Source organism: Loxodonta africana, chromosome 19 (assembly GCF_030014295.1).
Source record: "Loxodonta africana isolate mLoxAfr1 chromosome 19, mLoxAfr1.hap2, whole genome shotgun sequence".
NCBI lineage: Eukaryota > Metazoa > Chordata > Mammalia > Proboscidea > Elephantidae > Loxodonta > Loxodonta africana.
In genome coordinates, this window is record NC_087360.1 from 30,361,444 (window position 1) to 30,387,759 (window position 26,316).

The window sequence follows — 26,316 nt, forward strand, 5'->3', positions numbered from 1 at the left end:
TCACCTGTCTGTCAGTGGAGGCTTGTGTGATGCTGTGACGATGAGCAGGTTTCAGTGGGGCTTTCAGACTAAGATGGACTAGGAAGAGATCGCCGTCCAAAAATCAGCCAATGAAAATCCTCTGGATCACAACGGTCCAATCTGCAACTGATGACGGGGATGGTGCAGGACGGGGCAGCGTTTCATTCTGCTGTGCGTGGGGTTGTCATGAGTGGAGGGCCTACTCGTTGGCAGCTAACACCAACAACAAGCACCCTGTAAGGCCTACTATTCTCACCAATTTCACAGATAGGAAAACTGAGGTATCTAGAGGTGAAGGCAGCTGCTCACGGTCAAACCCCCGGTCATACAGGAGAGCCAGAATCCAAACCCACGTGGCTGGAAGCAGAGCCTACGCACTGACCCACCGAGCTCCATCTGCCTGTGTGGGTCTCACGATGGGTGCAAACTCCTGGACGCACCTGCTCTCCACCTCTGTGTCCCTGGAACGCACAGAGGACTGTTGTTATAGGTACCATCAAGCTGGTTCTAACTCACAGCGACCCTATGTACAATAGAATGAAACACTGCCCTGTTGTGCACCATCCTCACGATCATTGCTATGTTTGAGCCCATTGTTGTAGCCACTGTGCCAATCCATCTCATTGAGGGTCTTCCTCTTTTTTGCTGACCCTTTACTTTACCAAGCATGACGTCCTTCTCCAGGGACTGGTCCCTCCTGGTAACATGTCCAAAGTATGTGAGACAACTCCTCACTTCTAAGGAGCATTCTGGTTGTACTTCTTCCAAGACAGATTTGTTTGTTCTTCAGGCAGTCCACGGTATATTCAATATTCTTCACCAACGTGGTAATTCACAGGCATCAATTCTTTAGTCTTCTTTATTCACTGTCCAGCTTTTGCATGCATATGAGGCATTGAAAACACCATGGCTTGGGTCAGGCACACCTTAGTCCGCAAAGTGATATCCTTGCTTTTTAACACATTAAAGAGGTCTTTTGCAGCAGATTTGCTCAATGCATATGTTGTTTTATTTCTTGACTGCTGCTTCCATGGGCGTTGACTGTGGATCGAAGTAAAAAGAAATCCTTGACAATATTAATCTTTTCTCCGTTTATCATGATGTTGCTTTTTGGTCCAGTTGTGAGGATTTTTGTTTTCTTTCTGTTAAGGTGCAATCCATACTGAAGGCTGTGGTCTTTGATCTTCATCAGTAAGTGCTTCAAGTCCTCTTCACTTTCAGCAAGCAGGATTGTGTCATCTGCATATCCCAGGTTATTAATGAGTCTTCCTCCAACCCTGATGCCCTGTTCTTCTTCATATAGTCCAGCTTCTCTGATTATTTGCTCAGCATACAGATTCCGTAAGTATGGTGAAAGGATACAACCCTGATTGGCACTGGTGAAGGATACAACACAGGACTGGCACTGGTGAAACCAACGCTGTTTCACTGAGTGAATTATGTCAAACTAGTCTCCATTTTCCAGATGAGGAAACCGAAGCTCAGAGGGCTCAAATGACTTCCGTAAGAAAATGCTATCTTGCACCTAAAATGGGATGGTAGAAATGGTGATGAAATAAACCTTAAAATTTCAAATAACAGGGGAAAATAAATCAAAACCCAGAAAAGCAGGAGTTTTATAGCTTTTCTTGAAGCCTTTAGAAAAAGACCTGTTCAGAGTTCCTTGGTACATGTATTCTCACTTGATCCCCTCAGTCTCATGGTGAATTGGTCAGAGAAAAAGTTATTCATCCCATTTACAGAGGAGCAAACAGCCCAGAAAGACTTGCTGATTCAGCCACAAGTGAACCATGTTTAGGGCTGGCAGGGCCCAGATCTCCAGGCCTCTGGGTTCTTTCTGTAATGCCAGGTAGCCCTTGCCTGGAACGCCTTAGCAGTGGCACATCAAGGGACACTTGAGCCCAGTGCTAATTTGGTTTCAATTTAATTTTATAAAATGGCAGACGGAACGAGAAACCATGTCAGCTCCAGGGAGGACACAAAAAAACAATCTCTTTGGTGCCCTAAAAAGACACCTTCAAGCATAAAAGTCAATGTTGCTTATTTCCTTCCTTGATCTTTCCTTCCTCCCTCTCTTCTTTGCTTCCTCATTCTGCCAAATATTAACCAAGTGCTTGGCCATGTCAGCTCCCGAACCTGGCACTTGCCCAGTGGTTCTCAGCCCCGGCTGGACATCAGAATTTCTGAGGAGATTTGAAAAGTCCTGAGGCCCAGGCTGTACCCCAGACCAATCACATCAGGAGAGCTGGGGGTGGGGCCCGGGAATCTGTATTTTTCACAGCTGCCCAGCAGAGCCCACAGCCAGTGCCCTCGCGTTTCAATCTCCAGGAGACCCAGGCCAAAGTCAGAGGGGCTCTCGCTCACCACCTTCCTTCTTTGTCTTTTTCCCTTTTTTTCTTTTCCTCCACCTTGCTCCCCTTCTCAATCAATATCCTTCTCATCCCAAAGAGAAAAATGAAGAGGCTCTGGTGCTGGCCACGCCTCTCCTCTGGGATCGCCCCACGGGCTGAGCTGGGGTCTGTTGGAGCTGCTTCTCCTCTTAACATCAGTGGTGTGTCTGTGTGTGTGGTATGTGTGGTGTGCATGTGCAGTGTGTGTGGTGTTTGGTGTGTGTTGTGGTGTTGTGTGTATGTGTTATGTATCTATGTGTGTATGGTGTTTGGTGTGTGTGGCGTGGGATATGTGTGTGTGTGGTATCTGTGTAGTGTGGTGTGTGTTGCGGTGTGTGGTATGGTGCATTGTGTGTGTGGTGTGTGTGGTGTGGTGTGATGCGGTGTGGTGTAGTTTGTGGTGTGGTGTGTAGTGTGTGGTGTTTGGTGTGTACATCCGTCTGCAGAGGGAAGTGGGGCTGAAGGCTCTGCATCGCTGGAGGACGACTTTACTAGCTTTCCCCAGGGGATGCTGACAGCTGCTGGGATATATGTTTGCTGTCATCCTGAATCCCCACCATGACATGTGTCTTGGAGTCATCACCAGTTACAGCCTTGGTGTGGCTCATTTGAGTTCTCCCAGAAAATCTCACCCAGGGGTCCACCCCCACGGCTGTCGGGGAGTGTCAGCTCTGTGTGGGAACTATCCTCCAGGAAAAAATGAACGCTTTCAGCCTCGTGGGCTGTCTGTGAGTTCTCACCAGGAAGCACAAGGGAGAGCCAAGGCTTCCCCATGCGTGGCTGTCACGTGGACACGTCAGGCTCTGCCTGTCTCTCTGCCTCCTGCCTCACTTCCTGATGCCTCCAGCCATCCTCTGCCTTCTCACCAGTGTGCTGTCTAAACTGCAGACCTACCAGCCCCTGCTTGCTCAGTACGCGAAGGAGGCCGGCTGCCCTCAGGACAGAGATGGCTCTACCTTGGCAGGCAGGATTGTGAGGTGATGAGGGGCGTGGGCTCTGGGTTGACTCCCAGGGTCTGAGCCTGGCACCCCTTTGTCTAACCATTAAGCCACGTGCCTCTCTGAGCATCGCTGACCCCATCTGTAACATGGGGAGCCTAATAGTATCACTCTCATACGGTTGTTTTCAGGATTAAATAAATTTATATTGCTTAGGACACAGTTTGGCGCATAGTAAGGGGGCCATTTCTGGGACTTATCTCTGCTGTCATTGTTGTTAGGTGCTGTTGAGTCAGCCCCCAGCTTATGTTGACTGCGTGCACAATGGGATCGGTCCCCATTGTGGTTGATAGGGTTTACACTGGTTGATTTTTGGAAGTAGATTGCCAGGCCTTTCTTCCTGGTCTGTCAGCCTGGAAGCTCTGCTGAAACCCGTTCAGTACCATAGCAATATGCAGACCTCCACGAGTGCTGGCCATGCAGAAGGTGCATTGGCTAGGAATTAAACCTGGGTCTCTCGAATGGTAGTCGAGAGTTCTACCATGGAACCGCCACTGCCCTTTATGGTTATCTCTGTTGTTGTTAGTTGCCATCAGCTCAGTTCCACTCATGGCAACTCCATGTGTGCAGAGCAGAACTGCTCCATAGGGTTTTCAAGGCTGTGATCTTTTGGAAGCAGATCTCCAGACCTGTCTTCCTAGATACCTCTGGGTGGGTTTGAACCACCAAACTTCTGGCTGATAGTTGGGCACTTAATTGTTTGTGCCACCCAGGGTCTCCATGGTTATCTCTAGAGCTCTGATAATCTAACGCAATATTAGCCACACAGTAGGCTCTCAATAAACACTTGCTGAATAATGGAGCCATGAAGCTGGTGCATGTCAGAGGTTCATAAAACAAGCATTTGTGGCTCCCTGAGATGTAGGATATAATTGCATCCGAATGTCTTGAGTTCATAGGTGGTAAAACAAGGTCGCAGCTGGAGGCAGGGTGCTGCCCACTCCCACGGCTGGACTTCTAATTGCCAAGACTGTGAAGAGCATGGCTTGGCTGAGAAGCAGCAAACAGGCATGTGCTGGGGAAGGACGGGTCCTAAGGCTTGTGTATCCAAGTTACCACAGCAATTCCATGCAAACTGGGGGAGGAAAAGGTACTCAATCAGGTGGGATCCCTGTGTAGTAACTTGTGGATGAACACCCTTCATTTCTCACTGCCAAGCCCAAAGCAAAAATAATAACCCAAGGCCAATAATAATAATAATACAAGGGCAATCAACCCTTGCGGGGTTTGTTTCATGGAGTTTGCCTTCTGCATAGGCCAGGGGAGGGATACGTCATTCTCCTTATCCCCATGTAGCTGCCAATTCAATTATTGTGTAGTGCATCAGGCCCTTGCCAAGCGCTTTGGCATATGGCGTCATCTCGTCCTCTTAGGAACTCTGGGAGGTGGGTGCCCATGTCATCCTCATTCTAAAGATAGGAGTCAGTCTTTCAGCTCATGACTCAAAATGAGAAGAAAGAGCTGCAGACATCCATTAATAATTGGAATGTGGAATGTATAAAGTATGAATCTAGGAAAATTGGAAGTTGTCAAAAATGCTTGATGATCGATATCCTAGGCATTAGAGAGCTGAAATGGACTGGTGTTGGCCATTTTGAATTGGACAAGCATATGGTCTACTATGCCAGGAATGACAAATTAAAGAGGAATAGTGTCACATTCATTGTCAAAAAGAACATTTCAAGATCCATCCTAAAGTACAATGCTGTCAGTAATAGGATAATATCCATACATCTACAAGGAAGACCAGTTAATATGACTATTATTCAAATTTATGCACCAACCACTAATGCCAAAGATGAAGAAATTGAAGATTTTTACCAACTTCTACAGTCTGAAATCTATCAAGCATGCAATCAAGAAGCATTGATAATTACTGGTGATTGGAATGTGAAAGTTGGAAACAAAGAAGGATTAGTCATTTAAAAATATAGCCTTGGTGATAGAAATGACCCTGAAGGTTGCATGACAGCATTTTGCAACACCAATGACCTATTCATTGGAAATACCTTTTTCCAAAAATATAGTAGGAGACTATACATGTGGACCTCGCCAGATGGAATACACAGGAGTCAAATCGGCTACATCCGTGGAAAGAGACGATAGAGAAGCTCAATGTCATCAGTCAGAACAAGGCCAGGGCCAACCGAGGAACAGACCATTAGTTGCTCATATGCAAGTTCAAGATGAAGCTCAAGAAAATTAGAACAAGTCCATGACAGCCAAAGTATGATCTTGAGTATATCCCACCTGAATTTAGAGACCATCTCAAGAATAGATTTGATGCATTGAACGTTAATTACTGAAGATCAGATAAGTTGTGAGATGGCATCAAGGACATCATACCTGAAGAAAGCAAGAGGTCATTAAAAAGACAGGAAAAAAAGAAAAGACAAAAATGGGTGTCAGAAGAGACTCTGAAGCTTGTTCTTGAACGTAGAGTAGCTAAAGCAAATGGAAGAAATGATGAAGTAAAACAGCTGAACAGAAGATTTCAAAGGGTGACTTGAGAAGACAAAGTAAAGTATTATAATGACATGTGAAAAGACCTAGATTTAGAAAACCAAAAAGAAAGAACAGGCTCAGCATTTCTCAAGCTGAAAGAACTGAGGAAAAAGTTCAAGCTTTGAGTTGCAATATTGAAGGATACTATGGGCAAAATATTGAATGATGCGGGAAGCATCAAAAGAAGATGGAAGGAGAGAGAAGCAAATCAAAACTACAACGAGATACCATCTCACCTTGACGTTATTGGCACTAATCAAAAAAAGAGAAAGTCACAAATGTTAGAGAGGTTGTGGGGAGATTGGAACTCTTACGCACTGTTGGTGAGCATGTAAAATGGTACAACCACTATGGAAAACAATATGGCACCTCCTTAAAAATCTAGAAATAGAAATACCATATGATCCAGCAATCTCACTACTAGGAATATATCCTAGAGAAATAAGAGCTGTGACACGAATAGAAGTGTGCACACCCATATTCATTGCACTATTATTTCATAGCAAAAAGATGGAAACCACCTAAGTGCCCATCAACAGATGAATGGATAAACAAATTATGGTACATATACACAATGAAATACTACACAACATTAAAGAACAATTATGAATCTGGGAGACATCTCACAACATGGATGAATCCAGAGGGCATTATACTGAGTGAAATAAGTCAATCATAAAAGGACAAATATTGTACAAGACTACTATTATAAAAGCCCAAGAAAAGATTTACACACAGAAAAAAACAATCTTTTATAGTTACGAGGGTGGGGAGGGGCAGAGAGGAGAAATCACTAACTAGATAGTAGACAAGTGTTAACTTTGGTGAAGGGAAAGACAATGCACAATATAGTGGAAGTCAGCACAACTTGATCAAGGAAAAGTTATAGAAGCATCCTAGACACATCCATATACCCTGAAGGACTAACTTACTGGGGCTGAGGACTGGGGATCACGGTTTCAGGGGACATCTAGGTCAATTGGCATAACATAATTAATAAAGAAAACGTCCTACATCCTACTTTGGTGATCAGCATCTGGGGTCTTAAAAGTTTGCAAGTTGTCATCTGAGATACATCTATTGGTCTGGAGCAAAACAGAATGAAGAAAACAAAAGACACAAGGAAAATATTAGTCAAAAAGACTAATGGACCACATGAACCACAGCCTCCACCAGCCTGAGGCAAGAAGAACTAGATGGTTCCAGACTACCCAGCATGGACCACTCTGACAGGAATTGCAGTAGAGGGTCCCAGACAGAGCAGAGGAAAAACGTAGAACAAAATTGAAATTCACACACACACACACAATAAAAAGGCCAGACTTACTGGTCTGACAGAGACTGGAGGAACCCCTGAGACTATGGCCCCCAGACACCCTGCTAACTCAGACCTGAAGCCACTTCTGATGTCCACCTTTCAGCCAAAGATTAGACAGACATAAAATAACCAACAACACACATGAGCAACCTACTTCTTAGTTCAATCAAGTATATGAGACCAAATGAGCAACACCTGCCCAAAAGCAAAGACAAGGCAGGAAGGGACAGGAAAACTGGATGAATGGACCGGGATTTAAAGGAAAATGGGGAGAGTGCTGACAAAATGTAGGGATTGCAACCAATGTCACAAAACAATTTTTGCATAAATTTTTGGATGAGAAACTAATTTGCACTATAAACTTTTACCTAAGCACAAAAAAAAAAAAACAAAAAAAGAAGATGCAAGGAATACACGGAGTTGCTGTACCAAAAAGAATTGGTCATTGTTCAGTCATTTCAGGAGGTAGCATATGAACAAGAGCTGATGGTACTGAAGGAAGAAGTCTAAGATGCATTGAAGGCACTGGTGAAAAACAAGGCTCCGGGAATTGACAGAACACCGATTGAGATGTTTCAAGAAATGGATGCAACACTGGAAATGCTCACTCATCTATGCCAAGAAATTTAGAAGACAATTGCCTGGCCAACCAACTGGAAGGGATCCATATATGTGTCCATTCCAAAGAAACATGACCCAACAGAATGTGGAAACTATTGAACAATATCATTAGTGTTACCTACAAGTAAAATTTTGCTGAAGATATAAAAAATGGTTGTAGCAGTATATCAACAGGAAACCACCTGAAATTCAAGCCGGATTCAGACGAGCACGTGGAACGAGAGATGTCATTGCTGATGTCAGATGGATCCCAGCTGAAAGCAGAGAATACCAGAAAGATGTTTACCTGTGTTTTATTGACTATGCAAAGGCATTTAACTGTGTGGATCATAACAAATTATGGATAACATTGGGAAGAATGGGAATTTCAGAACTTTTAATTGTGCTCATGAGGAACCTGTACATAGAGCAAGAGGCAGCTGTTCAACAGAACAAGGGGATACTACATGGTTTAAAATGAGGAAAGTTGTGGGTCATAGTTGTATCTTTTCACCAGACTTAATCTGTATGATGAGCATATAATCTGAGAAGCTGGATTTATATGAAGAAGAATGTGGCATCAGGATTGGAGGAGGATTCATTAACAACCTGTGATATGCAGATGACACAATCTTGCTTGCTGAAAACGAAGAGGACTTGAAGTACTTACTGATGAAGATCAAAGAATACAGCGTTTAGTATGATACAACAAAAATCCTCACAACTGGACCAATAAGCAACATCATGATAAACAGGGGAAATATTGAAGTTGTCAAGGATTTCATTTTACTTGGATCCACAATCAATGTCCATGGAAGCAGCTGTCAAGAAACTAACCATCGTATTGCCTTGGGCAAATCTTCTGCAAAAGACCTCTTTAAAGTGTTAAAAAGTAAAAATGTCACTTCGAGGACTAAGGTGGGTCTGACCGAAGCCATGGTATTTTGAATTGCCTCATATGCATGCGAAAGCTGGACAATGGATAAGACAGGCTGAAGAAGAGTTGATGCCTTTGAATTATGGTGTTGGCCAAGAATATTGAATATACCATGGACTGCCTGAAGAACAAACAAACATCTTGGAGGAAATACAGCCAGAACGCTTCTTAGAAGTGAGGATGGTGAGGTGTCGTCTTAGGTACTTTGGACATATTATCAGGAATGACTGACTGGAGAAGGACATTGTGTTTGGTAAATGAGAAGGTCAGCAAAAAAGAGGAAGACCCTCGATGAGATGATTGACACAATGGCTGCAACAATGGGTTCACACAGAGCAATGACTGTGAGAATGGCACAGGACCAGGTAGTGTTTTGTTCTGTTGTACATAGGGTTGCTACAAGTTTGAACCAACTCGACAGCACCTAACAACAACAAAGATAGTAAATGAAAGCTCGGAGAAGTGAAGTGACTTATCTAAGATCACACAGCCAATAAGTGGAAGAGCTGGGACTCGAACCCAAGACTTCCTCCCATAGGTCAAGGCCTTTTTCTCTCCCTGAGAAAACTCAGGATCTTTCCAGAGTGTCTTCCACACATCGAAAGCATCATGTAGAAAAAGGGGCACTTTCCGAGCCTTCTACGTGCCAAACCCTCAGAAAATTCTAGGTGAGAATCTGGTCTCCTTTGCTGCCTAGCAGTGGGACCTTAGGGAAGGTGACTTTACCTCTGGGAGCCTTGATTTTCTCATCTGTAAAATGAGGATAATGATTCCCCCTCCCTCCCCATAGTGTCATTGTACAGACTGATGTCATTGGAGCTTTGGACTGGAACCAGGGCCCCTGAGTTCTAATCCCCACTCTCTGCCCCTCTCCTTATCCACACCGTTTGCATTGAGGCTCTGAAGCATCTCTCTTCAAGAGGAGTCTTCCTACCTCTTGAACCTGGGCCGCACTTGTGACTTGCCAGAGACTGTGGTGATGTGATGCTGGGCCAATTCCAAGTCTAGGCTCAAGAAGCTGTGTGCATGCTTCTTCTTGCTCAAGATCTTGGGACCCTGGCCCGTCACCATGAGAATAAGCCTGAGCTAGCCATTGAAGGATGACAGATATGTGGGATGACAGATATGTGGAGTAGAGATGAGCCTTTCCAATGTGGGCCTGCCTAGACCATCAGCCAGCCAGCCTGCTCCAAAGCATGTGAGAGAAACCAGCTAAGATTAGCAGAGTCAATGCCCAAACCAGAGCTGCCCACAGACACTGCAGCAAGCCCAACTGAGACCAGAAAGCTCCGTACGTGACCTGAGACTCATAACCAATGATACATGTTCTCCATTTTCTGCTGCTGAGTTTGGGGGTAGCTCGTTATGCAGCAATAGCTGACTGATGGAGTGGTTTTGGGACTGTCTTTTCCCATCTCTGGGCCTCAGTTTCCCCATCTGTAACATGATGGAATTTGGGCTTCATGAACTTTGCTTTTCTTCTTGTGATTTCTTAGAATTTTGGGCTCTGGGGAAATCCTGTCTCCTTCCACTAATGGTTTGGAAGGTGTGGGTCCAGCCAGTTTTATTTTTATTGCAGCTATTTCTCCCATGATTTCTGCTGGTGTCTGGAAATCGATTCTCCTGGGGCCAGTGTTAACCTGGGCTATTGACACTCCCTGCTCCTCTGCCTGGTGCTCAGGCTAAGCTCCCGTGGCTGAGAGCTGCTATATCTCTGTTTGAAGGACAGAAGTACCACTGGACAAGGCACTTAATTTTTAGGGCTTGGAGTTAACTTTGCACAGTACAGGTTGGCAGCGTGTGAAGCAAACTATTCTGTAGATATCAATCATATGGTGACTGGGGTTTGTTATTAGATCTTTCTATTTTCTGGTTAGAGCATCATGGTGGGGCCCATAAACAGGGAGAGATGTTGGGGACAGGCTTGGCTGTGAAGCCAAGGAAGGCAGGCTAGAGCCTGGTTGGAACTTATTTCTTCTGGAGATATGTGTATACACGTAATAGGTGTCTAGGAACTGGGGAACTATGGTAGGCAGTCTTGGGTTCGAGTCCCAAATCAAAGTGACTTGGATGTCATTTCACTTCTCCAAGCCTGTTTTCCCCTCTGTAGGTGGGGTGAGGGGTTTCTATCTTGTAGAACGCCTCCTTCCATTTGCTGTGTGATTATAATACTGGCTTTGGCCCTAGAGATCTGAGTTCGAATCCTGACTTGGCCACTGGCAGCCTCCAGAGATAAAGCCTCCTCCTCCCCAACCCCAAGCCACAGCACTGCCTACATGTCATAGGGTTGTCTGTTTAAGGCTCTAACTCGTTTCCTAAGTTTTGAGTTCCTGGAGGCCCAGGAGCCTCTCGGCCCCATTGCTGAGACACATGGTAGGTCCCCAGGTAGGCTGATTAAGCCAATGAAAGTAGGTCTATGGGGTGTACTTGAGCCTGGGTTCTATCCTTTACTGTGTGGCCAGAGGCAGCCACTTAACTTCTCTGTGCTTCCATTTTCAAATCCATAAAGTGGTCATGATAATACCTATCAGAGGATTCCTGATAATTGTCGTCTCAATTTTTTAAGCACCAACTATGTGCTAGACTCCACACAATGAGCTCTCTGACATTATTTTCCATTTGGGTCACTACCCGCTCTGTAGTTATCTTTACTCACAGTAACTCTAATTTACGCAATTATTATCTCTGCATAATAATGTTCACATTTGGTTTCGCTCATGGACATAAACTATGCTCCTCAGGGCCTAGCACATAGTAGGTCCTTAATAAATGACGACTGATGACAACCGAATGAGCCCTGGTGGCCCAAGAGTTAAATGCTTGGCTGCTAACAGAAAGGTTGGTGGTTCTTCAAACCCACCCATTGGCTCTGCGAGACAAAGGCCTGGCGATCTGCTCCCATAAAGATTACAGTCTAGAAAACCCTATGGGGAAGTCCTACTCTGTCACATGGGGTCACTATGAGTCAGAATCGACTCAATAGCAGCCAACAACAACGACAGACGTTATCCTAATCCCCACATCATCAACCGGCCTGCACAGTAGATGAGAAGGAAGAAATGTCCCCTCTCATCTGGCATGCGTGGCTTCTCTCATGTTCCCGTGACTCAGCAAACGTTTTCTCAGTGCCTACTATGGGCCACCTACTCAGTTCAGTCTGCAGTGCAAACTCCTTCCCCCTCGTTGCTATGATAAATAACAATTGCAAACACTTAGGCAATGCCGAGGGGCCCCGAGGACAGAATTATTTTTACTATCAAACCCAAATTGGTTTACTAAAACTGTCAGCGGAAACCAAGCAAGATAAATTAAACCCAGCAGCTCTTGGGCCTCACGTCATCCTGGCTGGTGAGATGCTATTTTCACTCCCTCTGTGGGAGGGAGAAGGTGCCAGGGCCAGATGCAACTCTGCCAAGCGAGGGCCAAAGAGTTTGCCAGGGAGAGCCTGGGGCTGACAGCTGGGGAGCTCAGCGCCTTTCTGCAAAACTCTAATCCCTTTACCTTCTTAAAACCCTTCCCCTACTGCCCAATTTGGAGAAGTCCAGACTCGTTAATGAGGCCTTCAAGGCCCTGCTTGATCTCCCGCCTGTCCCTCTTCATTGACGCCATCTCCTCTGCATTGCTGTGCTTCAGGAACATAGGGCTTCCTCTCGCGCCTTTCGAGTGCTTTGGAAGGAGTGGTCCCTGGGTAGTGCAAATGGTTTGTGCTTGACTACTAACCTAAACGTTGGCAGTTCGAACCCACTAAGTTGTGCTGTGGAAGAAAGGCCTGGCAATCTGTTTCTGTAAAGATTACAGCCAAGAAAACCCTATGGAGCAGTTCTACTCTGTAACACACGGGGTTGCCATGAGTTGGAATTGACTTGATGGCAATGGGGACAGAGTGGATTCCAGGCTCTTGAGACTTGACATGCATTTCTTAGCCGTGTGATCTGAGTCACTCTTCTGCCTCTCCAAGCCTCAGTTTACACACCTGTAAAATAGAGATAATAATAGATCCCCCTGTGTGGGCTTGTCACGAAAATGCCTGGGATGTAAGTTCCTGGGATGTACTCGGTGCTCAGAAAATATTGAATACTGTGGACAACTAAGAAGAGACTTTTGCTTTCTGGTTTCTGGAACTTTGTGCATGTCATTCCCTTTGGCTGGAACACTGTTCCCCTCCATCTTTGCCCATCTTCTACCTGTCCTGCAGGCTTCTGCATAGCTCGGGGCTTCTCCACCTTGGCACTATTGACATTTTGGGCCGAATAATTCTTTGTTGGGGGCGGTGGGGGGAGGTGCTGCCCGAGCACTACAGGATGTTTAGAAGCATCCCTGGCCCCTACCCACTACATGCTGGTAGCAACCACACACCTCTCCAGATCCAACAACGAACAATGTCTCTAAAACCAAAACCAAGCCCGAGGCCATTGAGTTGTTTCTGACTCATAGTGGCTCTATAGGAGAGAGTAGAACTGCCCCACAGGGTTTCCAAGGAGCAGCTGATGGATTCGAACTACCAACCTTTTGGACAGCAGCCAAGCTTTTAGCCACTGCACCACTAGGGCTCCAAAATTTTCCCCAAGTGGCAAAATTGTCCCCAGCTGAGAACCACAACCACCAGCACAGATGTTGGTTTTTTGGGGAAATGTTTTTCTCTCTGTCCTCTACTAGCCCCCACCCACTGCCCAGCTTTGGGCCCTGAAGGCCCCTGTATATTCTAATGCCTGTGAATGTCAGCCTATGGAGTGTGCTCCTCAGGGGCAGGGCTCACCTCCAGAATCCAGAATAAGCCAGGTACATTTGGGTGCCTAATAAGTACTGCTGAATTGAATTGAACTTGCTCGATAACAAAAACTACCGTCTCAACCGCACGTCCAAGGAATCCTGGTGGTGCAACTATTAAGAGTTTGGCTGCTAACCCAAAGGTTGGCAGTTCAGACTCACCCTGCAGCCCCATGGGAGAAAGACCTGGTGATCTGCTCCTGTAAAGATCATAGCCTAAAAAACCTTATGGGGCAGTTCTAGTGTGACATGTGGGATCGCTGTGAGTTGAAATCGACTTGATGGTACCCAACACCACCACCGACAACCACATGTCCGTGATGATTGAAATGGGACTGTCGTGGGGTATTTAAAGCATGAAAGCTTTTGAGTCAGACAAGCCTTGTCTGGATGGTGCGGTTATGGGGAAAGAATTGACTCTTTTGGTCCTTTCTAGTGCTAAGACCCCAGGATGATGCTGGCTCCTTGCCCCATGTAGTGGGGGTGGTGGTGGAAGCCCCCTGGGAGGATAATGCCATCCTCACTGGTGCCATCTTGGGGCCCATCTGTGGTCCCACTATCACCTTCACCTTGGCTTAGCATCTGGTGAACACATTTCCTGAAGGACAATATGTCTTCTCCAAAACCCACTCCGCCTGGTCTCCAAACTCTACCAAGTGATCCTTGGATTGGAGGACCTCAGAAGTCTTTCCAGCCTAGATTCTTATTCTGAGATCTGTGATGGCAAATCCTTTGATCCTGTAACTCTAGAAAGCCTCCTATGAGGATCTTCCCACTACTGTTACTTTGTTGTTGTTGTTGTTAGCTCCAACAGTTGACTGTGACTCATGATGACCCCACGTACAACAGAATGAGATGTTGCTTTGCCCTGTGTCATCCTCACAACTGTTGGTATGTTCCAGTCCATTGTTGCGGCTATTGTGCCAGTCCATCTCACTGAGGGTCTCGCTCACCCTTACAGGCCCTCTATTACACCAAACATGACGTCCTCCTCCTGTGGTTGATCCCTCTTGACGTCTTGATGATGTGTCCAAAGCAGTGATCTCGACAATTCTGTTGCAATCCATAATGTTTTCATTGGCTAATTTTCAGAAGTAGATAGCCAGGCTTTTCTTCCTAGTCTGTCTTAGTCTGGAAGCTCCACTGAAACCTGTCCACCATGGGTGACCTTGCTGGCATTTGAAATACCACTGGCATAACTTCTAGCATCACGGCAATACACAAGCTGCCACGGTATGACAAACTGACAGACGGGTGGTGGATTGTTACTTTACTTGGTATTTTTTAGCCAAAATATTATTTTTTATGAGCCAGTCTGCTTGTCATGTAATAAAGCCAAGTTGATCAGTAAATGGAAACCTTAGCCCTAGAGGGTCTTCCCATTGTTTTCTGATCTTTTTTTTCCTTCTTGTGCATCATAGCCAGCTGGACGTGGATTTGGGTTCAAATTCTGGCTTTGAAGCTTCACGGCTCTATGGTCTTGACAAGTTTTCTTTATTTCATTAATTACCTTCGTTATTTGACTCTTATTTATTGAGCAGCTACTATGTGCCAGGCAGTCTACATACCGGAGATACAACAGTGAATTAAAAAAAAAAAAGAACAAGAGCAAAAACAACCACCTTTCTGTTGTCGTGGAAGGGTGATATTGTAGGTGTGTGTGGGGGGCGCTGAAGTACCTTCACAAATACAATGATACGAAGTATGTCAGATGGTGGTGGATGCTAAGGAGAGCGTAAAGCAAGTAGAAGGTGGGGACTGATAAGGGTGCTAATTTAGATCAGGAGATGCTCCAGAGGAGGAGGGGCTCTGGGACCAAAAATTGGAAGGAAGTGAGGTGATGAACTACGCAGGTATTTGGGAGTAGACCATTCCAGGGGGTGGAGACAGGCCATGCGAAAGCCCTGAGGTGTGAATTTGAGTTCCCATCCTCCTAGGTTCAAGGCAACCCATCATTTTGTGTGCTTGTGTGTGTGAAAATATATACAACAAAACATATACCACTTAAACAATTTCTACACGTAGAGTTCAGCGACATTCGTTGCATTCTTCAAGTTGTGCCACCTTTCTTGACAACCTTTTCCAAATTATTTCACCATCGTTAACACAGACTCACTGCCCCCCTAAGCTTCTCATGTATCCTTTCAAGTTGCCATTGTCAGTTTGCTCACATAGAGATGCTTCTTTAAAAGAGTGTGTTCTGTTGTACATAAAGTCGCTGGAAGTTGGAACCAACTTGATGGCACCTAACAACAACAACTATTATTTGATTCAAAGGTGACTTCAGGGGATAGTTTCAGTTTAAGGTTTAAATGTTTCCTTAGGGTAATAGTTCCAGGGAATCATCTGGCCTCAGTGGCTCCAGTAAGTCCGGATGCCATGAGAACTTGAAATTTTGTTCTTCATTTTTCCCCTTTTGATCAAGGTTATTCTGTAGAATCCTTGGTTCTAAGTGTTCAGTATTGGTAGCCAGGCACCATCCAGTTCTTTGTTCTTGTGGCAAAGGAGGCAGTTTGTTCATGGAGGAGATTAGACACGTATTCCCTTTCCTCCAGTGATTCCTAACTCTCCTTCTTCCTCTTGTGCTCCCAGCAAATAAAGACCAATTGGGCAACCCATCATTTGGAGAGGAGGAATCAGAAGTGCAAGGAGGATGGATGATGGGCCCAGAGTTGCACAGGGATTAGAGGCAGAGCATGGTGGAAAAGATCCAGGGGTCCTTTCTCCCAGCTGATACTCATATCTGGGGTTGCTGAGATGAACAGGAGAAAGTCTGATCCCTGCAATGGCTTTCTTCCTGATGCTAAGCCTTTGGGAAAAAATTCTGCTTTAACTGTACGAGGCTCCCAGATTGGCTGTCCCATCGTGTGCTTAGCGACAGAAATAAAACTCAATCCGGTGTCAAGCTGAAGGTTAATTGAATATTTGATGCCTACAGGGGATGAAAACAGGGTTCCCATTTTCCTGTTTCATCATCCAAGCCTCTGACACCAAGGGAAGACGTGGGCCAGTCTTGTTTAAGCAAAACCACCTGTCTGGGAGGCTCCCTGTGAGGAGAAGGGAGGGGATAATAGACAAGTCCCGGTGTCCTGGGAGCCAGGAGGGATTGATCCTTTGCAAGAGGAGCAAAGAACTCAGGAGCCTGTTTCACCTTGTCCCAGTTAAAGACTGAGCTGGTTTGCCCCAGTAACCTCTGGGTGGGGAGGTGCTTGTAAGCCAGGACCATACATTTACATGTATTATCAGGGTGACAAGGAGTCCCTGGATGGCACAAACAGCTAAGCGCTGGGCTGCTAACTGAAAGGTTGGAGGTTCGAACCCACCCAGAGGTACCATGGAAGAAAGGTCTGGTGATCTGCTTCTGTAAAGTCACAGCCTTGAAAACCCAATGGAGCACAGTTCTGCTCTACCACATATGGAGTTACCATGCGTTGTAGTCAACTTGACGGCAATTGGTATGAGGGCAATGGGGAGCCACAGAAGGCTTCCTAGAGGAAGCAGCTTCAGAATACAGTTTTTTATTTGAAGCTTCAGCTATGAGGATGCCAGAGTCTTCCTTTGGCCCTTTCTCTCTGTAATCCCTACTCAACCACTGTGCTCCAGCCATACTAAATTTCCTATAAGTCACTAAATGGGCCACTCTTGAGTGACCTCCCTGTCTCGGCTTCCTCATCTAGACAATGGAGGTAATTACCCTACATGCGAGGGTTACTTGTGAGAATTACCTGAGACACGATGCTTAGCGCAACCACTGTTGCATGTGGCTCAGCTCCCTGGGAGTGTCACCCTCCTAGGAAGCTAGAGGTGGCAGTCCAGAATGGAGCATCTAATAGTTGTCCCTACTGAGTACAGGAAACACAGTCATGCAAGCCAGGTAAGTCCATTCATTAAAGCATTTCTTCATTCAACAATCATTTCCTGAGGACCTACAGTGTGTCAGGTTCTGTATTAGACCCTGGAAAGCAGGGTCTAGTTGAGGGAGGCAGGCAGGAAAATAAACTACGGCAGTACAGTGAGTACTGTGTTATAGCATCGTCGTTTCCTTGGCCACACTGGCCATTCAGTCCTTTGACAACGATGTGCTCGCTCTTGCCACAGGCCCTTTGCATATTTTGTCCCTTTTGGATGCATTCATTCCAACTCATCCTTTAGCTGTTAGCTTTAGCATTAGATTTTCAGGGAAGCCTTTTCTGACCTTCTTCTTTATGTCAGATTCCCAGTGTAGAATCTTATAGCACTATGTACCTTTCCTTGCATCACTTACAGAAGATTGCAATTATTTGTGCATTTTCTCATTTAACATCTGTTTCCTTATTAGACTGAATTTCCTGAGGATAAGAACAGTGTGTGCATGTATTTTTTTCCCTCACCATTGGGTCTCCAGTTCTTTGCATAGTATCTGGCACATCCAAACCCCAAATCCATTGCTGTTGAGCCAATTCCAACTCATAGCAACCCTACAGGACAGTGTCAAACTATCCCATAGGGATTCCAAGGCTGTAAATCTTTACAGAAGCAGACTGCCACGTCATTCTCCTGTGGAGCAGCTGGTGGGCTCAAATCACCTACCTTTCAGTTAGCAGCCAAGCACTTTAACCACTGTGCCACCAGGACTCCTTCCCTAATACATAGTAGATGCTTAATTAACATTGGTTGAAAGAATAAAGGAGCCATTTCTTCCCCAATCTAGCTGGATGCTCAGGTTTTTCAGGCTCCCAGAGCCCACCCATCATAAACACTCACAGTTGGATATCCAAGAAGATCCGTTTCTCCTCCCCAACGTGGATCTTCCAGACACAATCTTCACCTTCCACGTATGGCTCTGGCCAGTTCGGGGACAGCACTACTCCAGCCACGGCAGAGAGCTCCCCACCACACATGGCTGTAAGAGACACAGATAGACTTTATTCATAAGGAAGCCCATATGGCACAGAGGTTAAGTGCGTATGCTGTGAAGTCAGATACCCAAGGTTCTGTGTACCGTGGACAGGTACCTTCGCCTCAGGCAGTCAACACATGTGTGGAATGAGTCAATGAAGGCTGGCCATCTGCCTCCTCCTTTAGCTGAGGGTTGGCTAAGTCTGGGCTCAGAACACTAGATCTTTCAAGACCAAGCACAGAGCTTGAGGAAACCAGTTTTTCAGGATAAAGGATAGAACTCAAGGCAGCAGTTCTTTCAGGACCAAGGACAGAGCTTGAGACGTCCAGTGATTCCTCCACGGCTGTGCTCCTTGTGTAGGGTGAGTTGAGGTTAAGAGATAATATACTCAAGTAAGAAAAACTTGAGTTCAAATCTTGCCTCTGCCACCAGGGCCTGTCACTACAGATAAGGCACATAACCTCTCAGAGCTTCTGTTCCTTTCCTCTATAAACCCATTGCCGTCAAGTTGATTTCAACTCATAGCGACCCCATAGGACAGGGTTTCCAAGTCTGTAATCTTTACGGAAGCAGATGGCCACATCTTTCTCCCATGGAACCGCTGGTGGGTTCAAATCACCAACCTTTTGGTTAGCAGCTGAGCACTCAACCACTGTTCTACCAGGGCTCCTCCTTCCTCTATTAAGTGTGAGTAAAACCACTGCTGGCCTCATTGGGTTATTCTGAGGCTTAATTGAGCCCATGGATGTCAAACTCGCTGCACAGTGCCTGGCACATGGTAAACGCTCAACATCTTAGTTAGCTTTGTTACGAAAGGGCCCCAACGCTGAACTGGAGGCAGAAATGTGGTCGTGGTTGGCACCCGGCCCTTTAAATTTCATTCTGTGTTTACTGCTTTGGAAAGTTCTCAATGTGGCAGAGGCCAAAGCACCAATAAATTCTGCTCTGTTAAACAAGCACATTTAATACAGGAATCAATTCCTCACCACAAAGAGTCTATGATTTCACACGGCCGGTATTCAGGCGGTGGCTGCCAGGTGTGAGGGCTCCCCTTCTTTACTCTACATGCCACCCACCAGGAGATCCAGGATCATGGGGGCTCAGTGGCCTTAAATGTGAGGAAATGGGGAGGGTGGGGCATGGGCCATGTGAATGAGGGCTCTACACAGCCAACATTGCCCAGAGGGCTCAGAGCACAGGACACTGAGAGCAAAGAGACCTAGGTTCCATTCCCGCCTCTGCCAATTACCCTCAGTGTGCTCTTAGGACCATCATTTTGTAGCCTCAGTTCCCTCAGCTGTAATGGGGGCCAACAATAATATCTACCTTATAGGATGTGGTGAGCATTAAGTCAGCGAATGTGCTTGGCACAGTGCCATAACACAGTGATTGCCCTCGTGATAACAACTATTATTATCACCGTCATCATTATTATTAATTAGACTCAGGTCTGCCACGTGTTGTTGGGTGGGTTGTGCACTGCACAAGGATGCATAGCAGAAGGGGTAACTAGAAGGTGAAATCCATGCAGTGATCTGCTCATCAAGTTCTGTATGGTGGGGTGTATGCCTGGAGGAAGTAGAATCTTTTAAAATTTATCCATTTTGTAATTTGTCCAAGGGCCAGCAGTAGCCCTGATCCAAAGGAGAGCGAGCCCTGGAAAGCGTTTTAATTCTAAGAGTGGTCATATAAACTGGTGGCATGCCGTGAAGCTGGAACCTTGGTCTTCTCATCTGAGGGGTAAGGGTCTCTAGAGACTGCTAACCTCTACACAGGGGCTCTGTGTCATTCCAGTAAGGGTCCCGGACATTGATGCACTCGATGATGGCTGGGCCCTGCTCCAGAGAGTGGCCGGGGTCGCAGGTGAACTCCACTATGGTCCCGATGTTATAGGTTGCGTCAGATGTGGTGAAGTTCCCATTCTGAATGTAGGGCTCATAGCAGTGGCCTTTCTCAAAAGCTGGAGGGTGGATACAAAAGAGGCAGCAGGTCAGATGAGTCAGTATACACCCTACAGTGGTGTGTCTCGGAAGCTGAGCCACACTTGCTGTTTAAGGATGATCCAGTGAAAAAGAGTACCAGACCAGGTGTTTTAGGTCCACCTGACAGGATGAGGGCCCTTGAGCCATTCACTTTTCTTTTTAGAGCTTCATTTTTTTCCTCTCTAAAATGGGACTAAGAGCCTCTTCCCTCACAACCCTGCAGAAATTGTTTCAATTCCTCCCAGCTCAAACATGCTTTCCCCACGTTCCATGCCCTCAGAGTCTTTATTTCTGCTGTTTGACACCACAATTGTCTATGAGAAAGGCCTAATTTTCTTGTGGAAGCCAGAACAGAAAGTCTCCCAAAGTACATGAAATACCGAGGAGCACCTTTTCTCAAGGGTCAGGGGCTGAGTGGGAAAGGCATTACCAACTTTTCTTGAAGGAACTGGTGGCTGGACTCTACGAGGTCTTATTGAGTAGAGTATAGCAGAGCTTAAGGGCAAGAACTTTGGCTAGACAGAAATTGTAGCTCCATTCTTACTAACTGGTGGCCTTTAGCAAATCACCCAAGTTCTCCATACCTCAGTTTCCTCATCTAAAAGTGGAGATAATAGCGGTTCTCACCTTGCAGAGTGGTGAGAAGCAAATGGTCAAGGCATGAAGGCACTTGGCAGGTAGTAAGTGTTCAATAAATGGTAGGCATTGTTGTTCATAAAGCCAAGTCTGTCTTTGGAAGTCAAAGGATCAATTTGGCCACTGGGTCTACCCCCTCATTATCAGTCCTGATTTCTATCTCCTGGGACCTAGCCCAGTCCCGCCATCCTTCCCCTGCTCCCATGCCACACCTTGGGAAGGGAGTTCCCCCAGGACCCTCACCCTCGAATCGGATGTTGAAGGCTGAGGCCACCCGGGCCTGGTCGGACATGAACTCGATGCTGATGGTGTTGCTGTCACTCAGGAGGCCCTCGAAGGGGACGCTCTCGGTTTGAAAGGAGTCGTAGAGAAGAGCTGACTTGTTGGTTCTCCCGCTGTAGACCATCATTCTGGCAGCCGGAGGAGGAAAGGAGGGAAACTGAGAGATCTTGCTTGAGTCACTGACATGCAGAGCAGCAGGAAGAGCGTGGAATGAGCACTGCTTCTGGAGTCTCATTCCTGGGTTCAAATCCTGACTTGAACCCTTGCTCACCTGGACAATTACTTCACCCTACTGAACCTGTTTCCTCTTCTGTATAATGGGTTTAAATGTTTGCCCTGGACTCCCCATGGATTTGTTTTGAGATTATAGGGAAAGTGACAGTGACATGTAATGAATCACGATGTAATGAACAAGACTAATTAAATGATGCTGATTATTATTATCATTAACTGAGGAGTTGGAAATAATAGACCAATATCACTCCTGAAATAGTGGCATATATAGTCAAACAGACCTGGGTTCGAATACTGAATTTGCACAAGAATACTTAACTTCTCTGAACCCCTGTTTCCTCCTCTGTAGAATGACTACCAAACCACAAAAACCAGACCTGTTGCCATTGAGTCAATTCTGGCTCATACCAACCCTAGGGCAGAGTAGAACTGCCCCATAGGGTTTCCATAGGTGGATTCGAACTGCTGACTTTTGGTTAGCAGCCCAGCTCTTAACCACTGCGTCACCAGGGCTCCAAAATGGGTACAATCATACCTGTGTCAGAGTGTGGGAATAGAACCAAAACCAGTTGCCGCTGAGTCAACTCCGATGTGTGTCAGAGTAGAACTGTTTTTATAAGTTTTTTTTTTTTTTTAATTGGGCTTTAAGTGAAAGTTTACAATTCAGGTCAGTTTTTCATACAAAAACTTATACACACATTGTTATACAACCCTAGTTGCTCTCCCTGTAATGTGACAGCACACTCCTCCTTTCCACTCTGTATTTCCCGTGTCCATTCAGCCAGCTCCTGCCCCCCTCTGCCTTCTCATCTTGCCTCCGGACGGGAGCTGCTCACTTAGTCTCACATGTCTACTTGAGCTAAGAAACACACTCCTCACCAGTACACTTTATGTCTTAAAGTCCAGCCTAATCTTTGTCTGAAGAGTTGGCTTTGGGAATGGTTTTAGTTTGGGGCTAACAGAGAGTCTTGGGGCCATGTTCCCCCTGGGGTCCCTCCAGTCTCAGTCAGACCATTAAGTCTGGTCTTTTTATGAGAATTTGAGTTCTGCACCCCACTTTTCTGCTGCTCCATCAGGGACTCTCTGTTTTGTTCCCTGTCAGGGCAGTCATTGGTGGTAGCTGGGCACCATCTAGCTCTTCCGATCTCAGGCTGATGGAGTCTTTGGTTTATGCGGCCCCTTCTGTCTCTTGGGCTTATATTTTCCTCGTGTCTTCGGTGTTCTTCATTCTCTTTTGCTCCAGGTGGGTTGGGACCAATTGATGCATCTTAGATGGCTTCTTGCTAGCGTTTAAGACCCCAGATGCCACTCACCAATGTGGGATACGGAACATTTTCTTAATAAAATTTTTTATGCCAATTGACCTAGATGTCCCCTGAAACCATGGTCCCCAGATCCCCACCCAGCTACTCTGTCCCTTGAAGTGTTTGGTATTCAGGAAACTTCTTAGCTTTGCTTTAATCCAGTGGTGCTGACTTCCCCTGTATTGTGTGTTGTCCTTCCCTTCACCTAAAATAATTCTTGTCCACTATCTAGTTAGTAAATACCCCTCTCCTTCCCTCCCCACTCTTGTAACCATTAAAGAATGTTTTCTTCTGTGTTTAAACCATTTCTTGAGTTCTTACGATAGTGGTCTCATACAGTATTTGTCCTTTTTGTGACTGACTAATTTCACTCAGCATAATGCCTTTCAGATTCATCCATGTTATGAGATGTTTCAGGGATTCATTGTTGTTCTTTATTATTGCGTACCATGATTTGTTTACCCATTCATCCATTGATGGGCACCTAGGTCATTTCCATTTTTTTGCTATTGTAAACAGTGCTGCAATGAACATGGATGTGCACGTATTTATTTGTGTGAGGGCTCTTATTTCTCTAGGATATATTCCAAGGAGTGGGATTGCTGGATCATATGGTAATTCTATTTCTAGCCTTTTAAGGAAGCACCAAATTGATTTCCAAAGTGGTTGTACTATTTTACATTCCCACCAGCTGTGTATAAGTGTTCCAGTTTGTCCATAACCTCTCCAACATTTATTATTTTGTATCTCATTGTAGTTTTGATTTGCATTTTTCTAATGGCTAATGATCGTGAGCATTTCCTCATGTATCTGTTAACCACCTGAATGTCTTCTTTGGTGAAGTGCCTGTTCATACCCTTTGCCCATTTTTTAATTTGGTTATTTGTCTTTTTGTTGTTGAGGTTTTGCAGCATCTTATATATAGATTTTAGAAATTAGATGCTGATAGGATTTGTCATAGCCAGATTTTTTTTTTCACAGTCTGTATGTTGTCTTTTTACTCTTTTGGTGAAGTCTTTGGATGAACATAAGTGTTTGATTTTTAGGAGCTCCCAGTTATCTAGTTTCTCTTCTGATGTTTGTGCATTGTTAGTAATGTTTTGAATACTGTTTATGCCCTGCATTAGGGCTCCAAGCATTATCTCTACTTTTTCCCCATCATCTTTATGATTTTAGATTTTATATTTAGGTCTTTGATGCATTTTGAGTTAGTTTTTGTGCATGGTGTGAGGTATGGGTCTTGTTTCTTTTTTTGCAAGTGGTTATCCAGTTATGACAGCACCGTTTGTTAAAGAGACTCTCTTTTACCCAGTTAATGGACTTTGGGCCTTTGTCAAATACCAACTGTGCATAAGTGGATGAATTTACATTTGGATTCTCAATTCTGTTCCATTGGTCTATGTATCTTTTGTTGTACCAGTACCAGTCTGTTCTGACTACTGTGGTGGTATAATAGGTTCTAAAATCAGGTAGTGTGAGGCCTCTCACTTTGTTTTTCTTCTTCAGTAATGCTTTATTTATCTGGGGCCTCTTGCATTTCCATATTAAGTTGGTGATTTGTTTCTCCATTTCATTAAAAAATGCCATTGGAATTTGGATCAGGATTGCATCGTATCTATAGATCGCTTCGGTTAGAATAGACATTTTCACAATGCTGAGTCTTCCTATCCATGAGCAAGGTATGTTTTTCCACTTATATAGGTCTCTTTTGGTTTCTTGCAGTAGCATCTCGTAGTTTTCTTTGTTTGGGTCTTTTACGTCTCTGGTTAGATTTATTCCTAAGTATTTTACCTTCTTGGGGGCTATTGTAAATGATATTGATTTGGTGATTTCCTCTTTGACGTTCTCTTTGTTGGTATAGGGAATCCAACTGGTATTTGTATGTTTATCTTGTATCCTGATATTTTGCTCAACTTTTCTATTAGTTCCAGTAGTTTTCTTGTGGATTCTTTGGGGTTTTCTGTGTATAAGATCATATCATCTGCAAATAGAGATACTTTTTCTTCTTCCTTATCAAATGTGGATGCCCTTTGTTTCTTTTTCTAGCCTAATTGTCCTGGCTAGGACCTCCAGCACAATGTTGAATAAGAGTGGTGATGAAGGGCATCCTTGTCAGGTTCCCGTTCTCAAGGGGAATGCTTTCAGACTCTCCATTTAGGGTGATGCTGGCTATTGGCTTTGTATAAATGCCCTTTATTATGTTGAGGAATTTCCCTTCTATTTCTATTTTGCTGAGATTTTTTATCATGAATTGGTGTTGGACTTTGTCAAAAGCCTTTTCTGCACCAATTGATAAGATCATGTGGTTCTTGTCTTTTGTTTTATTTATGTGATGGATTACAGTAATTGCTTTTCTAATGTTGAACCATCCCTGCACACCTGGTATGAATCCCAATTGGTCATGGTGAATTATTTTTTTGATATGTTGTTGAATTCTATTGGCTAGAATTTTGTTGAAGATTTTTGTGTCTAAGTTTATGAGGGATATTAGTCTGTAATTTTCTTTTTTTGTGGTGTGTTTACCTGGTTTTGGTATCAGGGATATGCTGGTCATAGAATGAGTTTGGTGGTATTCCATCCTTTTCTATGCTCTGAAATACCTTTAGTAGTAGTGGTGTTAACTCTTCTCTGAAAGTTTGGTGGAATTTTCCAGTGAAGTTGTCAGGGCCAGGGCTTTTTGTTGTTGTTGTTGTTGGGAGTCTTTAAATTACCTTTTCAATCTCTTCTTTTGTTATAGGTTTATTTAGTTGTTCCATCTCTGTTTGTGTTAGTTAAGGTAGGTAGTGTGTTTCTAGAAATTTGCCTGTTTCCTGTAGGTTTTCAAGTTTGTTAGAGTACAACTTTTTTTTTAATGTTATTTATTTATTTATTTTTAAATTTTTATTGAGCTTCAAGTGAACGTTTACAAATCAAGTCAGTCTGTCACTAGAGTACAATTTTTCATAGTATTCTGTTATGATTCTTTTACTTTCAGTTGGGTCTGTTGTGATATAGCCCATCTCACTTCTTACTCAAGTTATTTCCACCCTCTCCTGTTTTTCTTTTGTCAGTTTGGCCAGTGGTTTATTGATTTTGTTGATCTTTTCAAAGAACCAACTTTTGGTCTTGTTAACTCTTTCAATTGTTTTTCAATTCTCTATTTCATTTAATTCTGCTCTAGTTTTATTGTTTGCTTTCTTCTGCTGCACAAAGTCTTCTTTTGTTGCCTCTTTCTATTTGTTTGAGCTGTAGGGTTAATTCTTCAATTTTGGCACTTTCTTCTTTTTGAATGTGTGCTATTAATTGACCCCTGAGCACTGATTTTGCTGTGTCCCAAAGGTTCTGGTAGGATGTGTTTTCATTCTCATTTGATTCTATGAATTTCATTATTCTGTCCTTAATTTCTTCTGTAATCCAGTAGTTTTTGAGCAAGGTGTTGTTCAGTTTCCATGTGTTTGATTTTTTTCCTTGCTTTTTCTGTTAT

General features: G+C 44.6%; 1 protein-coding gene across 1 annotated transcript in view; it reads right to left on the bottom strand.

Annotated features, from left to right (window-relative positions):
- SEZ6L (seizure related 6 homolog like) overlaps positions 1-26,316 on the bottom strand; it is a 111,493-nt gene that overhangs the window by 55,961 nt on the left and 29,216 nt on the right. The window contains exons 7-9 of the mRNA XM_064271927.1: positions 21,277-21,443; positions 20,181-20,375; positions 18,280-18,418 (exon numbers count right to left, since the gene is read on the bottom strand). Of these exons, the coding sequence (XP_064127997.1) occupies positions 18,280-18,418; positions 20,181-20,375; positions 21,277-21,443 (501 nt within the window). The remainder of the gene's footprint in view (positions 1-18,279; positions 18,419-20,180; positions 20,376-21,276; positions 21,444-26,316) is intronic.